The 17,668-nt window shown below is 31.6% G+C and overlaps 1 protein-coding gene across 2 annotated transcripts in view; it reads right to left on the reverse strand.

The window, feature by feature from the left end:
* LOC129917690 (paired box protein Pax-6-like) overlaps positions 1 to 14,318 on the reverse strand; it is a 60,974-nt gene extending 46,656 nt beyond the window's left edge. The window contains exon 1 of one of the 2 annotated variants that reach the window (XM_055997751.1): positions 13,665 to 14,316. In XM_055997751.1, the coding sequence (XP_055853726.1) occupies positions 13,665 to 13,881 (217 nt within the window). In that variant the 5' untranslated portion in view covers positions 13,882 to 14,316. Of the gene's footprint in view, positions 1 to 13,664 lie in introns of both variants that reach the window. The other variant, XM_055997752.1, reaches the window with a different exon arrangement.
* Between the last annotated feature and the right edge of the window lie 3,350 nt (positions 14,319 to 17,668).

Below are 17,668 nucleotides of genomic sequence, written 5' to 3' on the forward strand. Positions count from 1 at the left end.
TGTGGATTTGAAATATAAATTTTTGAAAAGCACCTACACTTTTTAGGGATATTTTGAAGCTGTTTTTTATTTTTAAGAATTTTTCTAAACGTTCAAAAAACTTATATGGACATGCATGTGCCAAAAAATTAAGTTTCCAAAATAATTTTTGACTGAATAACGGGAAAAGCAATTTTTGTTTGCCCCAATTTTTTTTTACTGTTTTTTAACCGTTTTTTATTTCTAACTTTTTTATTCTTAAACAGATTAATACAATTTATACTGTAGATAGATAAAATAGACAGGGCTATATGTGTATTTCAATCAATTTAGTATTCACAATTTTGAGATAACGGAAAATGTTTTTTTTTAACATACTATATCTTTTAACCTAGAGCACATCAAAATTTGATTTAACTTTATGTCGTATGAAGATAATGTAACATTTAATTTGATATATCACACATAACAGTACATGTACTACAAACTACACAATATTAAATTGAAAAACTTCAAAATTACCACAAAAAAGCCTGACCAACCACCTGTGTACGAAGTAATGTAATCTCAGTTTGAAATTTCGACATGGTTGGCTTTAAAAAACTGTAACTTTTTTGTAGATGTGTCGTACAGATATGATTGAAGCATATTATTAAAGCTGAAATAATAAGCTTCCAGATGATACAAAAATTTATTATAGGATGTTATATAAAAAATGGACATAAGGCTGATGGAAGAAAAAAAATTTGATTTTTCAGTTTTTTTTTTTTATATAAAAAGTAATTGTTTTCAAATTTTTTAACAAAATTGACAAAAAAATAATATTTAAATCACTTTTTTTTAACAGCACACAACCTTTTTACTTGCGATATAGGTACTATATATCAAGTTATGCATTTGTAAAAAAAAAAAAGTTGAGATAACATTTTTCCATGACATTACGATGGTAGACAATGCCAAAAAAGTGGGTCCCGGAAGTCTGTCTGTCTGTCTGTCTGTATAATTAGCTACAGCCTAAACGGATGGACCAATTGATGTCAAACTTAGTATGTAGCTTTATTTGGGGCTTTTGGAATTACTTTTTTTGGACCAAAAATAACGGTACTTGTCATATACCGATTTATGTAAAATTGAAATATCTCAAAAACGACTCCAACGATTTTGTTTAAAAAATTCAAGTAGTAGTTTTAAGCTAAGGTCTATCTTCTAATGAAAAAGTTTTTGTTTGAAAATCATTATTAACGGTACCTGCCATAGAACCGTTTTTTTTTTTTCAAATCCGATTATCTCCGAAACTGCTTATTCGATTTCAACGAAACTTTTTGTGAAGAAGCATATAATTTAAATATGAACCAAGAATTAAATTTCCAAAAAAATTATTTTTGGATTTTTAAAAAAGTTTTGAAAATTTTTTTTTGAAAAATCAAATTTTCGAAAACGGGAAATTGAATTTTTTTGAAATTTTGTTGTAAGATGTTGATTAGTAATTTCTACAAAATGGCATACCAATTTTATTTTAAAGCTTTTTTTCCAAAAAATTATTTATAAAAAAATAGTTTTTTAAAAAACGGCTCTAACGATTTTGAAAATTTTTTTTCTAATAATGCATCTTAATATATCAATCAAAACTTCATACTTACTTTGGAAGGCAATTTGATTTCAGATTTTATTTTATTTTTTTTTTTAAACGATATTTATTTTTTTCCAAATTTCTATATAAAAAGTTTAAAAATTTAAGCAACTTTAACTCTAAGAGCAAGTTCGTATACGACCCAGTCGTGCATTTTATTTCATATGTAATCTTGTAAAATTATCGTCCGACAACTGACTTTACAGACAACAACTTTTTTCAAATAACAAAGTTAACTTATCAAGAAAACACTTTTTGAACATCCGTAAATAGTTGTCAGTATTTGTAGTCTCTTCCATGAGGGTAAGCCAACAATTAAGCATGAAACTATGAGCTCTTGAATCTTTGAACGCAGGCCATGGGAGATCCATTCCCTCAAAGGCTTTCCTTACAAATAAGACGAGTGGCGGAAGAGTTTATACAATAAATTTTTCGGTAGCTCGACTTATTTCAACTGGGTCCAACTATATTTAGTAAACATCTTATTTGGGCTTTTCTGACAGATTTAAAGCACAGGATAAAAGGATGCCGTTGTGTCTGGAGGTGACGGGAACATGGCACTGTGGTAACTTTCCGAGGTGTGCATATCTTGAGAGAATAAACTAGAAACTAGAAATTGCTGGAGAGGCTTGTTGGTTGGCACCAATATTCATCCTAGGCTGTGACCTTCTAAGCAGAGCAATTTTTGTCGAACTTGGAACCTTGGCAAGTTATAAAATGAATTACAACCTTCTAGTAGATACTAAAAACCTTAAAGCTTAAAGACACATAAAATCAATTTTTTTTTTTTTGAGTGGTGTACACTAAGGCCCTTGGCTATCTCCTAGAGTTCTCTAATTACTGTTTTTGGTTGATTTTAAAGTAAAACTCCCAAAAAAGCAAAACGACAAAAAAATTGAAAAAAAATATTAATAAATAATAATCGCGCATAAATGTAACCCAATACGGTTCATGAGTCTGTTGTCTCTCACGTCCTTCCTCGTCCTCCTGTATCGTCATCATCACCATCAACGGCCATACCGTCGTCGTCGCGTCGTCGTGGTCTTGGTCATCGTCGTCTAGTCATCGTTATAGTTGTATCTCTCAAGTAGCACAAAAGTCTAAGATACACCAAAATATTTGGTGTATTTTTTGCACTTTCGTGATATGCATTTTGAATATAAAAAATACACCATTTTCTCGTATAAAATAAACTCCGGTGGTTAAAAAAATATACCGATTTTGGTGTATAAATGTCACTAGTGGTATATTAAATGATCTGTTTTTGGTGAAAATTATCCCTTTGAAATTGAAAAGTACACAATAAATCTATGGATAAAATACACCATTTAAATTATTCTGATTTAAAATTTGGACCAAAGTTTATTTTTTATCTCGAACAGTTTGATGAATTCTAATTCACACCATTTCTTATGAATTAAATGAAAATGAATTTTTATTCACTTTCATAATATTGCCATAAGAAACCAATGGTTAAATATGATTTTGTTTGCCAAATTTTAAAACGAAACACATTCTATCTACTAATTTTAGATGCTACCCCCTCTAAAAATCGAGCGCCTCAAAAATGTCAGTGAATTAATGATTTTTTTTTTCGATTTCAAGAATCCATTTTTCAAAAATTATAATTTTTGTGTTGTTTTACATTTTTTTAAGAAAAGTTATTTTATAATGAATCAAAAAAACTAAGAATGCGGGACTATTAGGTCGATAAATATACTATTTTAATAAAATAATTAATCGCTGTCTTCTATTTTTAAATGGCGTCCAATGAAAAATATGGCGTCTCCCACATATGCATTTTGGTGAATTTTATGTCCACAGGGTGTGCTTCCTACACCAAACAGAGTGTACAAAATAAACCGTTTTGGTTGATTTCAGAATCAAATAATTTTATGCACCATTAATGGTATATTATAAAAACAACTGAATATCGGTGTATTTTTTGCACGGAATCTTAAAAAAATGTTGATATTTTGTACAGAAAAGACAGTGGTATAATTTTTATACCACTAATTTTGAGAAATACGCCATATTTTTTCAATTTTCTCAATTTTACACCAAAATTAATGACTTTACACCAATTTATACACAAGTGTGCTACTTGAGCTTGTATAGCAAACAGCTTATTTCTACTCCTGGTTTCTTGCACTCGTTCAATATGCACATTCACACCCTCCAAGCTGGTTAATTCGATCATAATGTCAACTGGTCGTCGTGGAAACAAGCTGTATAGGTACCGAACCGACTTCTTGGTGGTGGCATGGTCTATAAGAGTGGGAATGTTCCTCTGTTTCCCATCATCAGAGTCCCCCTCTCTCAACCCAGAAGCTGTTATAGTTCGTTCCACGGAGTGTGTCATATGTTTCAAGTCGAAATAATATTCCTGTTTATGTTGTAGGTATACCTACTACCTACCTACCTCGCAGCTAAAAGTGATGATGTCTCCATTCTCGTTTTCTGCTGAAATTTTTCGTATAATCGACAACAACGAACGACGAAACGACCGACCGACAAAACATCGTTATAAATCCGAATTATGCATTCTCTCGCCAAAACAGAAAAGAAACCTCAACCTCAAGCACACACGAAGAACAAGTCCAAAAGATAAACACCCAAATGAGGTGCGAAAATACCTGTGAACACATTCATGAACAGGTATTTTTTTCGTTTTGCAAATCACTATCTATAGAAATTCAATTTTTAAGGGTTGTCGGAGGGGGGGAAGGGAGGGGTCTTGAGGGAATTGTTACATTTTGCCACGTCGTTCGCGGTGAGAACCATGATGGTAAAAGACAATCGACGACGACGATGTGATGTGATGACAGCCAACGTATATTCCAGCAGGGGTTCCGTTTCGTTCCCGCTGCTGCCATCACTGACTGCCTTCACCCCCAACCACAATATCTACTGGGTAACACTGTTTGTGCCACGCTGAAAAAACTGCCGCAGCCAAACTCGATGGTGAACAAATGCTTTCCGCCTATTGAACTAATTAGTTTGAACATTTTCACAAAAAAAATAATAAAGAGAAAAGAAAAAATAATTTTAAAAAAAGATAAATATGGGAAATATGCTCGCAAAACGGATTAATAGAAGTTTACAGAAAGTTTGTGGAAATATTTAAAAAGAATTTTTGTGAGAAAAAAGTGATTCATCGGAAAGTCTTTTTGGGGAATTTCAACTCAATGTTCAACCAACTTTATGTTTCATTACTTGAACGGTTTAACTGAACGAACTTCTGACAGCAATGGTTAAATATTTGAACATACAATACAACCCTGTGAGCTTGGTACCATCAAGAATATTGAAAATTGAACATACTTATGTCTGATTTCACGAAGGACTTTTAAAATTAAATTTTTGGTTTTAAGCACTTATTTTAAAAGCTTTTAGACACCATAATAAACTAGATACCTATATGCTCATTTTTGGCTCATTAAATTTTAAAAGTGTCATTGAAATGTCATTAGATAATCAAATGCAATAAAAAAGTGAATATAATAGCTGATATTTTTATTTTGTATCTCTTTAATTTTAATTCTAATTTTTTGAAATACAAATTAAAAGAAAAAAAAAAATCAATTTCGGCCATGTTTTTAATAATATTTTAATGATTTGCTCAAAATGAAGAGCAACACAAAGCTATTTGCTGTGAAAGTTTATTCCGGGTTCGAAGAATCCATCCTCCGATTATGACGATGTTGCTGAAAAAAAATGTTCCGATTTTCCAAAAGCATCTGAAGATTAATTATTGGGTTGATTTGGCCATCATTTCCCTTATTTTTGCTATCAGCATTCATTCCTAAATAAAAATAAAATTTAAAATTTGATATTTTCACGGAATTTCGTTAGTGGTGCAAAAAAAATAAAATCTGTTTTTATAAATAATTAAATACCGTTTTAAATGATCTTTTACAAAAAAAAACTAAGTATGCCATTTTATTTCTAGTATAAAAAGGAGCCGTTTTTTAAAAATATAATTTTTTATGTATACAAATTTTCTAACATTTTTCAAAAAAATAGTTGATATGCAATTTTGAATAAATTATTAATTTACACATAAAAACAACATTTCAAATTTTTTCACCAACTCGTTTTCAAAAAATTGATTTTTCAAAAAAAAAATTGAAATATTTTTTAAAAATCCAAAAATGTGTTTTTGAAAAATTTAAAATTTTTTTAAGTAATGATTGTTTAAACGTTTCTGTATTAAAAATTTGGTTGAAATCTGTTTTATGAGAAATTCATAAATCCAAAAAACCATTGTATGGCAGGTACCGTTAATAACGGTACAATAAATATTTTTTTTATTATAAAAGGAGGCTCTTATCTGTAACAGTAAGCAGAAAAATTTTAATCAAAATCGTTAGAGCCGTTTTTGAAAAAAATCAACTTTTCTGTTTCCGTTATATGACAGGTACTGTTAGTTTTTGTCCTAAAAAAAAAACTTCAATTTGTCCTCTAGGGAATCACCCAAAACTGTTAACTACCAAGTTTGAAGAAAATCACTTCAGTAGTTTTAGCTCGAGGTTCATACAGACAGACAGAATTGCCGGACCCACTTTTTTGGCATTCTCCATCATCGTAATGTCATGTAAAATTGTTATCTCGAGTTCGATTTTTTTACGAATCCTAAACTTGCCCTATAGTACCTGTTTTGGAAGTAAAAAATTAAAAACCGAGTTTTCTAAATTTGTTTTCTTTTTTTTTTGCATTTCTTCGCATTTTTCCAACAAATAATGCTTTCTCACTTGTTCTCACATATTTTGCTTAAAAAAAAAAATAATTTATTTTACCAGGGATGTGAGGAGACCTCAATTTTGACAAAAATTTCCCTAAAATTTCCCTTTTACAGATTAATGAAACCAAAAAGATTTATGGGTCTGATAAAATTTTAAAAGATTTTTGATAAAAGCGCTTAAGAGCTTAAGTGTTTGTTTTTTGAAATTTGGCATTGAGGGTCTTTAACATAAATGAAAGACGAAAGAGGAAAGCAATGGTTTTATAAAATACCCCAGTAGCACTTTATGACCGCCATTTTACTGGCAAGACAAGGTGACATTATTCTGAAAATCTAGTCTTTAATAGGTATCTAACACAAAAATAGATACCGATAATACTTTTAGAAATCCGTGTAGTAGTAGCATGCCACTGTTTTCAGCAGTGTTTTTTAAACTGAGTTCCTGACACTGGTTGTGATGAAATTTGTCACAGTGTCTCATCAAATAAAAGCACTGGTGAGACGTCAAGTCAAGAGAGGGCTTGTGACTTGATCTAAAAGTAGCTGGCTAAACAAAAAGAGCAGTTTTCTGGCGTTTCGAGCAACAGTCCAATTAAATTCGTCAAGGGCCAGGGACGAAATATAAAAACAAAAGAAAATCGACTTCTTGTGGCTTAACTTTTCCGAACGAGAAAAATCAACTGTCTAGTTTGGCAATTTTAACGGACTTAGCTTAGGTTAGTTGTATAAGCTCCGAAAGAATCCTTTGTGGATCTGGGCCTCAACCGAAAAGCATATTAGACAGCTTTATCTCTAACCAACTGCTTTAAATTACTTTGGAAGAGACCAACCAAGGCATCTCTGATGATTTCACCTTTATTTGAATCTTCTTCTCCATTCATAAGGCAGAAATGACCAAAAATCACACGAAGCATATTTCTTTGCCAGCAGGGTGGTGATCATAGAAACTGCGTACAGAGGCAAATTAGTTGCACGAGAGGGGGTTTTCACACTCAATTGTTTTTTTAGACCAAAGAAGCAGCTTTGGAAAGTCTTACGGAGTTTTGCAAAGAAATAGCGACTGGAAGGATTCATTCTTCGCTTTATCACTACACTGGTAGCATTGTGGAATAAAAATCGCATATTGATAAAGATATCTCCGAGAGGAAGAAGTGTTAAAATTTTGTATAGACAAAAGGCCGTAACGTGTTCAATATACATTATATTGAAAGTTTAGATTCCTTGGTGACTTAGAAAAATATGTAAAAAAAATATGTAATTTAATATTTACTCTTGTTTCTATTCTTTATCCGTTGAAGATATACCTAACATAAAATAGTCACGCTTGTACCTTAAAATAAAAAAACAAATTCCTAAAAACATCACACCTTAAAGTATAAATTGCAACAGTTTGCAATTTCATAATCAAAAGCCTATGCGCACAAAGCGCACAATGCGCAAAGAAAAATTGCTTTTGAAAATACCGACCACAAAAACCACATTTTCCATCTTAGAAAATGTTCCTCCCACCTTTATAAAAGAGTGCGTGAAAAGCTATACTTTTTATAAATCTACGTAAGAAAGGTTACCAGCTTACGCATAAAAGGGAGAATGAACACCAATAAAGAAATCAAAAAATAACATGTTAATGCGTGAACATTTTTATTCCCCTTCAAAACTCCAATTGCTCCCCCTTTAACACCCCATTCCCCACGGCTTCTGTTGTAATTTACCACAAAACTATGAATTTTTTTCACTTCTTCGAGAGCTCTTGAAGAGTGGTCTTATAACTCAACAACACTATGTTGTCGTATTAATGTCGCAATGCATTAACTCGAGCGTAACTTAAACTTCCAGTAGCAAAATACCAAAAGATAAGTTATTTGAAGGAAACAAAATTGATAAAAACAGATTTCAGCAGCTACTGGAATTCATTTCATAGTTTTTAGTTTTTTTCTTCTTTTTTTTCTGAACTCAAACACATGAGACATGACCAATCCTAACCGACTTGACAAGCTTATTAAAACTCGATTAGAAAATCTCATTAAAAATTGCATTTTATTGAGTGTGTGTTTTAACGTGGCAAACATATGTGTGTTTCGGAATGGCTATGCAGTCGCATCATACCTCATCATTATATTGATCAGAAAAATTATCAAGACTGACCACAGCGCAGGCACAGAGCAACTCTCAATGCAATTATTTTGCCATCTTTATAAAACAAATTTAAGACTTTGCTATGTTAAAGGCTCTATAGTAATTATAAACATAAAATGTATGATTGGATTGCGGTGAATTGTGAATATTATACAAACTTGTTCTTAACGCCAGCTAATGGTAGTAAGTAAATTTTTTTCAAAAGCTGTAAACTTAATAAATTTAGAAAATATATGGAACTTCTATTAAAACGGCTCAATTAACGATTAGTTGCCAATTGCTGTCATTTAAAAATGAAAATACGATTAGGCAATTTATTGAATTTGGAAATGCAAGTAAAATTTAAAGTGTTAAGCTTCTGTGATGACTTCTATAAAAACCAGGGAAATTTCTTTTAGGCATGTAGTTTGGCTGAGTAGGTATAACCATATTTTATTTTTTGTCAACGATATTGCGGACTAATCAGAACCTTGAGTAAATTATATTGACGAAAGACTTCAATCGATTGTGATAAGCTAAAGCCTAAGGTGATTTTATTCCCAAGCTAGGAAGAGAAGATATCTTTGCAAGTATGATTGAAAAGAATATTTTGCAGGACACCACGTTCACAAAGGGACATGGAAATTTTCAATCTGTCAAACAAAGCGTCAACTAGACTGACCATAATAGCCATCGCTAGTAAAGTATCATCTATGTGTGAATGTTCCGAAGAACCTTAAATGGAAAATACATATATGAAAATAGAAAATGTTGTGTTTTTCAAAAACGCCTCTACCGATTTTTATACAAAAATACGTGTACTGTGACAATTAGGATCTTACTTTTAAAATAAAAAGAATATTTTTTTGAACGGTGCCTGATTTCTGACTTTCTCGTGAGTAACCGATTTTTATTTTAATGAAAAAAATTATACGAAAACGTTTTAATATACCTATAATTTAAAAACAAAACTGAAAAATAATTTTTGGATTTAAAACAAATTTCTTTTTTTTATAGTGGCAACAAATTTTCTTTTTGAACGCCTTGACGATTTTTACTTCCGATATAGGTACTAGGTATAGGGCAAGTTAAGGATTCGTAAAAAAAATTGAACTCGAGATAACAATTTTACGTGACATTACGATGACGGAGAATGCCAAAAACGTGGGTCTGGCAATTCTGTCTGTCTGTCTGTGTGTCTGTGTCTGTCTCTATCTGGAGCTGCATCCTAAACGAGTGAAGTGTTTTTCTTCAAACTTGGTATTAAGCAGTTTTGGGTGATTCCCTAGAGGAGAAATTGAAAATTTTTTTTTATGACCAAAACTAACGGTAGGTACCTGCCATATAACGGAAATAGAAAAGTTAATTTTTTTCAAAAACGGCTCTAACGATATTGATTAAAATTTTTGCGTGAAGTATTACACATAAGAGCCAACTTTTGAAATAAAAGAAATAGTTTTTGTACCGTTATTAACGGTACCTGTCATAGAACGGTTTTTTTGATTTATGAATATCTCGTACAAGACTAATCCGCTTTCAACGAAAATTTTTATACAAGAGCGTTTAAGTAAAGGTAATATTAAAATTTAAGAACATTTTCAAAAAACACACTTTTGGATTTTTAAAAAATATTTCAAAAATTTTATTCGAAAAATCAATTATTTGAAAACGGTTTGACGAAAAATCTTTAAATTTCGTTTTTATGTGTAAATTAGTTATTTCTTCAAAATGGCATACCAAATTTTTTTTTGAAAAAATGTTAGAAAATTTTTATTTATAAAAAATTATTTTTTTAAAAAATGACATACCTACTTGGTTTTTTTAAAAGATCATTTAAAACGGTGTTTAGTTAATTATAAAAACAGATTTAATTTTTTTATACAACTTTTGAAATTTCTTCAAAATATCAATTTTTAAATTTCTTGAATAAAAACAAAAAGCTCTAACATTAGAGTTAATTTAAGCATAAGAGCAAGTACGTGCGACCCCAGTCGTGCAATTTATTTTTTTTTAATTTCGGAAAGTGTTTGTAAATAAATATCGCTCATTTTCTTGAACACTGTCATAACTCAAAAAACGAAGAGTTTTAAATTAAGTATAAATCTATTTTTGTATGTAAAAAGTAAGTTTTTAAAACAAAACTAGTGCTCTGTTTCCGTGAGTTTCTAGAGCTACAAAATGAGTTCCTGCAGGATTAAAGATTACTTTATTCCAATAACCTCTGGCAATCTCAAAATTTGATATTTTTGAGTTATGACAGTATTCAAGTGTAGTAAATAGTTTGTTGTTTGCATTATTTTATATTTATAATAGAAAATACCTATTTGCACTTTTTGGAATTAGAATTATTTCAGGAACTTATGGTTTTTTTTATATAAACAAAACTATTTTGATAGGGGGAAGTGGTCACCCTTCGTACACGGTCACCCTTCGTACAGTGAGCTTAAAACAAAAACTAAACGGTATTCAAACACGTGCTTACTAGTGTGCATAGACATAGTAGGCGCCGAGCTGCTAGATAAATTTTGAATCCTAAGTGCAACGGATTCGGTCGCCACAAGACTTTTAGTGTTTTTTAGTGCTCTGAGTAATTTTTTTATGTACATTTGATGTCATGTTGTGTTTAAGTTAAGTATGTTTTTGGCTAAACAGTAATGAAGAATTGTTGTTTAAAGTGTTAAATTTGTGTTTTAATTATAAATATTGCAAAATCTCAGTACATTTTTTCAAAAATCGATTTTTTTGCATTATGTACAGCTTGGGGAGCATTCGTACAGTCAAACATGGGGCACATTCGTACGCATACGTATGCCCGCCAGTAAATTTTCTTGAGCAGATAACAATCAAAACACGGAGTTACAGTTTTATTGAAATGAAATTTAAACCTCTATAATAAGTTTTTCGCATTCTATAGTAAATTAAGGTTGGTATTTTTAAATATGTAAATAATAATTTGTTTCAGAATCGTCGAATCGCGAAAAATTGAGTTTTTTATTTGTTTATGTTTTTTTCTGAGTCAAGTTCAATTAATTAATAAATTAATAAGTAATTAAATGTTTTAAAACTCAAATTTGGCATTTGATAAATCAAAAGTTAGTCAAATTAACGTTTTAAATATCCTGTACGAATGTACCCCATGTGCTGTACGAAGGTACCCCACGGGTGGGGAGGATTCGTACAAAAATCTAATCCCAGTAAAATGGCTATAACTATTTAAGCCTTTGACTTAGAAGTGTCAAATTTTTTTGTAAAGTGTAATAATATACATATTACAAATAAAGTCTATTTTCTCGAAGCTGGAGCAAGTAAATAAATAACTAAAAATAAATAAGTAAAAACTGTACGAAGGGTGACCACTTCCCCCTATTCTTAGGTGTCGCTGGTTTTTAAATCTAATACTTCACCTTCCTTCATTTTGAATTTATTTAATTCAATATTTTTTTTCATAAGCCTTGATCGATTAGAAATAAAAACATAGTTGCCAAATATATAACGCCAAAATAATCAACTTTATGTGAAAATAAATATGAAAGATGTAAAAAATGTGCTAATTTAATCAAAAAATCCAAGAAATAGCATAAAAAGGGTACCTACACAAGTGTTTTTTACTACTTTGGTACGTTTTGGTTTTTGTTATAATAATTTACCAAATACTCAAAACCATTAAAAAAAATCGTAAAAAAAAAGAAACTTTGCCATATTTCGACAAATTTCAAAACACATGTGCTACCCGAAGTCCTTACCCAATTTGAAGAATTTTTTTTTAATTAATATTTAGCTAATATAAAGGTTGTCCAAAGCTATTTAAAAAAAAAAAAAAGATGTTAGGTTGTTTAAATTTTTTTTGTAAAAATACCATTTTTTTAATATTTTTTCAAGCTTTAGAGCCGATGCGCGGATTGAAGATATTAACCGATTTTAATTATTTTTGAACCCCTTCTTAGTCTTCACCATTCACAACTTTTCCGCGCTGTTACGATTTGAAATTCGAAAAAAATCCCAAAAACGACCCACCTAAATAACTTTACTTCTAGTATATTTAACTCGATTTCTGGTAAATTTGACTAATTTCTGGTGTATGAAACTTTTCTTAAACTATCACACATTCATACAATTTTTAAGGTTATGAACAAATAGTTTTCTATCACACAAGTTTGGCAGTAGGATGGGAATACATTCCACATGGTGTTTATACTACGGAGATAGTGTGGAACCTTTTTAAGAATAGTAGGTAGTTAAAATTAACTGTGGATAAAATTTTGACTTCTTCACAACACATTTTTTTTTCATGAAAACGTTCCAAAGCCGTCTGATTCTAAAGCTCATCCTCTATGGATGTTCCATTACTTAAAATTTTGTCCCTGTTAGTTTCGAAATTCACAGATAAAGGTTTTCTTGATTTTGGCGGAGTGGAGATTGATACGTAGGTACATATTCTTCTTGTAGTAAAATAAGAATGAAAAGCAACAAAAAAATAAATCCAGGAAAAGCCTGTTCGCGGTATTTCCAAACTACTCCTGCCAATCCATTTGAAAGCGGATGAATGTCCTTAAAGGCGGTAACGTAAGGTTGTGTTAAATAATGCTTCGCCTTAGATTCGTTTGATGGTTTGGAATTATCTGCTTAGTTTTTCTCGAAACAATGTAAAAAGTGAACGTATTAGAGTTTTTTCCCTCTATATGTGTATCAAGAAAACCAGTGGTGCCAAATACTTATTTTTATAACAAGTTTTCTTGTTTTGTTGCTTTAAAACTTTATGCGTTAAACAAACGAACTATACCTAGTTAAAAAAAAGTAAAATGCTAAAAATGAATGACAAAGATTCAGAAAAAATTTGAAATAACAAATTAGATGTCGATCGAGGTTTTCCACAAACAATTTTTTTCAAACAGTGTTATAGTGCTTACATTGACAGGTAGGTGAGAATTTAAAGGCACTTATTGCAGTAGTTTATTAATCGTAAATTATGTAAAACCATTCAAAGGTATTAAATGTTTAAACTTTGATACTGTTGTTTAGAACCCGCCGATTATTATCTACCTACTAACTACCACAAATTGCGCACCACTTTAAAGCATTTGATGAACTCAATATGTCAATCATCTGTCAATAAAATTCGCCTCATTTGACAAATGACACCCAATCGAAACTAATTAAATTTGTAGGTATCTATCTATTAGCTAACATCTTACTCACCAGTCGGTGATAATTGCAATGAAGTTGGCGCTGGTGGTGGTGGCGGTATTGTTGCACCGCCACCACTACCGCCCACAGCTGCTGCAGCTGTCACTGCACTAGCTGCACCCGCAGCAGCACCGCCTGCTATTGTTAGCGGTGGCCTTTGTGGCTCCATACTCCACGGAGCACTTGGCAATTGTCCAAACTCACTACCGATATTCGAACCAATCAACATGACAGCACGCTAAAGTTGTTGCGCTCCGGATGATGCACATGTGTAAAGTTGATTGTTGAAGAGAATACTTGTTAATATCAAACAAAATGAGCAAGTTATTCAAACAAAGCAGTGGACAAGACTCTATTTTTCCGAACACAAAATACTGTTTCTGTCAAAATCAATTTGACAGCTGTCAAACTGAATCCAAACGAGATGGGTGAAAAAAAAAACTCAAACGACAATTTACCGTAGGTAAAACAAAAGAGTGCAAAGCAAACGAGAGGTATTTTTTTTTTTTCTTTTTTGTATTTTGCTTTGGCCCGTGTTTAGGTACGGTTATAGCGTGCGCACACAACCTTCGAACCTCGAACACGGCGACACGACGCGCGATGCACACACGTAAAGCTCAATCGCTGAACTGAAGAGCACACACAGCCAGTGGTTGTGCGGGGGCCCTTTCAAGTTGTTGGCTTGACTGGGGCCGGCCAACTCGTTGGGCGCCCATAATAGCACACAACATAACACCAACAACAACAACAACAACCAAACCAAACACACCGGCAGTCATGTGGTTCGACTTCTGTTTTAGTGTGCTACTGCGAGCAGTGAGCGCCCACAGAGTGAGAATTATAAGAAACAAAAAAATAAAAAATACCAGTTCAACAAGAATGATACAAAAAAAAAAAATTGCAGACTTGTCAGAAACAAGAAAGAACAAATATTTGAAATTCCTAAGTTAGAGGGAGAAAAATATATAAAGTCACCACCCCATTGCCCGCGTTCGAACAAAAATAAAAACCAAAATACCGAAAGAGGTGTAAAGGGAACGGGACAGAATGTTCACACAAAACAAATCGGCAAAAGCTTACACAGTCATTGGCACAAAAGAATGACGTTAAGAGAAAGAAAAACAGATGACGGAAGGCAAATGAGCGAACGAGATGAGTAGAGAGAAATTAAGGCTAATTGATTTGGTTTGGAAGTGTGTGTGCGGTGTGCAACGTTTGGTGTTTTTTTTTTTTTTCTTTAACCGAAAAGAAGAGGGATAACGATAGTAAAGCGGCATGAGGAAAGGGAAGAAGTTGCCAGTGAGAAAGAGAAGAATGTCAAGTGGAATACAAGGTAATAAGTAAAAAAGAGATGGAAATAGTGTGTTAGCGCAAGTGAGATGGTGGTTGGTTGGATGAGTGTAATTTGAGACACTGGAAATAGGGTTTTACAGAAGAATAATTTTAATAATGGTGGAATTGAGTTGGTTTTTTATATTGGAAGTAGACTGGAAGATGTAACGTTAAATGGTGGCTGTTCGGGAAAGTGTGTTGTGGAGAAAAATATTCATTCTGTTCGCTTAACAATTTATTAGATTCGGATGTTTTGCAAATGTTTATGAAAAGTTAACAAAGTTTTACACGTATACATACATTATGATAAGAATTGTTTTTGTTATTATTTATTTCCGATAAGGAAACTTCTTAATGTCTATCTATTAGAAGCTTACATTAGGATTAAATGGGTTTATAACTTGCCAAATTCCGACGGATGATGTTTACAGAAGTTTAAAATTTTTGTGTAGAAAGTCCGAAAAATGTCTTTAGCATCGTTTAAATGTTTTTGTGTTATCTCAGTCGATGGACTTAGTTTCCCAAGCTTCAGTGTTTCTATTCCGTGGATTTATCTTCGAACTAGATTATAAATGTAATGTAAGGGTAGATACTAATTTAGTGGTACAAAGTAGTTTTAACTGATTAAAGACCCAAAAAGTAATGGTGGAATCAAAGGTTAAAGAGTAGTTGAGGCCTGCTGTTTCAGCCTTTGGTTGCATTGTTTTGTTATTTGTATCGAACTAGATTTTTAAATTTTTTACTATCTTGCTTTGTTACGATCACTATTATATGCTGTGACCATTGAATAATTACAAATAGAAGTGGACACCCAGGGAAACTTCCGCTGTAAAATTGTAGTCGCTAGTATCGTGCGTTGAATTAAAAAAGCAAATCCAACAATCCAAAAGCAAAGCCAACAATCCTAAAGCAAATCCAGCAACCCAAAATCAAATCCTAAAAAGCTTTTACATATGGATAAAAGTTTTCTTATTTCAAAAAGTGGAGATAGCCTAGAGGATAAGGTGCATGCTTGTTAAGTTTACCTGCCCAGGTTCGAATCTGACGGGAGATTGAGATTGTTTTTTTTTTTTTCTACATTACTAGAATACAAATTAATTAAATTTCTCAAAAAAAATCTCCGCAAAAAAAAAAGTTTCAAATTTTACCGGTATTCGAACCTAGGCCAGTAGGAGTAAAAGGCATCGGCCTTGTTCTCTAGACTAATACGACTTTTCAAAATACGAAAACTTATATCAATATAAGCTCTTTGAAATGTATAATAATAATTATTAATTTTTTTATGAAGGTTTAAAAAAATTATTAGTTAAGATTCAACTCGAAAATACATGATAGTTGAGGCGCAAACCTGTAGTTCATCTATCTTCCGGTACTCTTATAGTCGCATGAGTAATCTGCGGTGTCACTTCTATTTGTAATTATTCAATGCTGTGACCTTTATAATATTTTTAAAAAGACAGTCACTTGTCCTCTTTTTAATAAATTTTAATAGTGTCCTTAATTTATTCATTAATAAAACAATAAAGAAAGTACAAAGTACAAAAACTTAAACAAATTGGTGTGGTGTGCTTTACAACATGTTACAGACATACAAGGAATCAAATTAGCTATTTTGAAATTTTAAAAGATCATATGAATCACTAAGTCCAAAATGAGAACCAAAAAATATTATTTAGGATATCTTATTAACAATCTTAACAACTTTTTAAGTTATCTAGATTTTTCGCATTTTAGTTTGTATGTAGATCACAGTACTTTCGATTCGAACACATCTGGAATAAGTACCTACTTATTGCGCATTTTCTCTTCTTAACGTCTTAACTATACAGAATGCATTTTTCAAAATAAATATATGTAAAAACCCAAGTCATAGGTAGGTACTACTAACAAATTTGGAAAACAACTATTGAATTGTCTTGTTATTGTCAATTCGACACAAGACTTATCTACCTTTAAAAAAAAGTTAAGGTGTTATCGACTGAACCTGAATCGAAAATGTATCGCACTAACATAATCGATTTTGACAGGATTTTGGTATCAATCTGTCGCAAATCAAGAATTGGGAGTGCCAACAATTCCTACAATCTACCAAAACTGCAAATCCTTTTGTGGAGTACATATTTCCAAGTATTTTCTTTAGAATCAAATTGAATATTGACTGCACACAATGTTGCAGCTGAAGGCGAAGAAAGCTGAGAAGTTCGGAAACAAGTTGAGTAAACTTTAACTTTTGTTTTTGCTGCTCAAATTTTTGATATTTTCTATATTATTTCTTTTTTCGTCATATTCCTTAATTTTTTAACACTTAAAATATTATATAGAGATATTTTTAATTTAATCAAAAAAATAAAACTGCTTAAAAACTGGGCTAATGGAGAACTGGAGCACAAGTATGGAGAGAGGTTCAATACAATTATTTACTACTATGGAACGAGGGCGGTCTATCTTCCCCCCTTTAGGCGGGAGGGCAATTTTCTAAAAAAAAAAAAATACCTAAAATCAAAAAGAAATTACATATTAAAAAGTCTCGAAAAAAAATCTAATCCAATTTTGGTAAAAATGGATTATTTTTGCTGAGACCTTCAGGAACAAAGCCCCATTTTTAGTTTTTGACGTCATTTTAGATCAACCTTAAAATCGTAGAGGATCACTGTGGGGAATTGTCTTTTTACGCATTCATCACA

This window comes from Episyrphus balteatus, chromosome 4 (assembly GCF_945859705.1).
Source record: "Episyrphus balteatus chromosome 4, idEpiBalt1.1, whole genome shotgun sequence".
NCBI classification, from domain to species: domain Eukaryota; kingdom Metazoa; phylum Arthropoda; class Insecta; order Diptera; family Syrphidae; genus Episyrphus; species Episyrphus balteatus.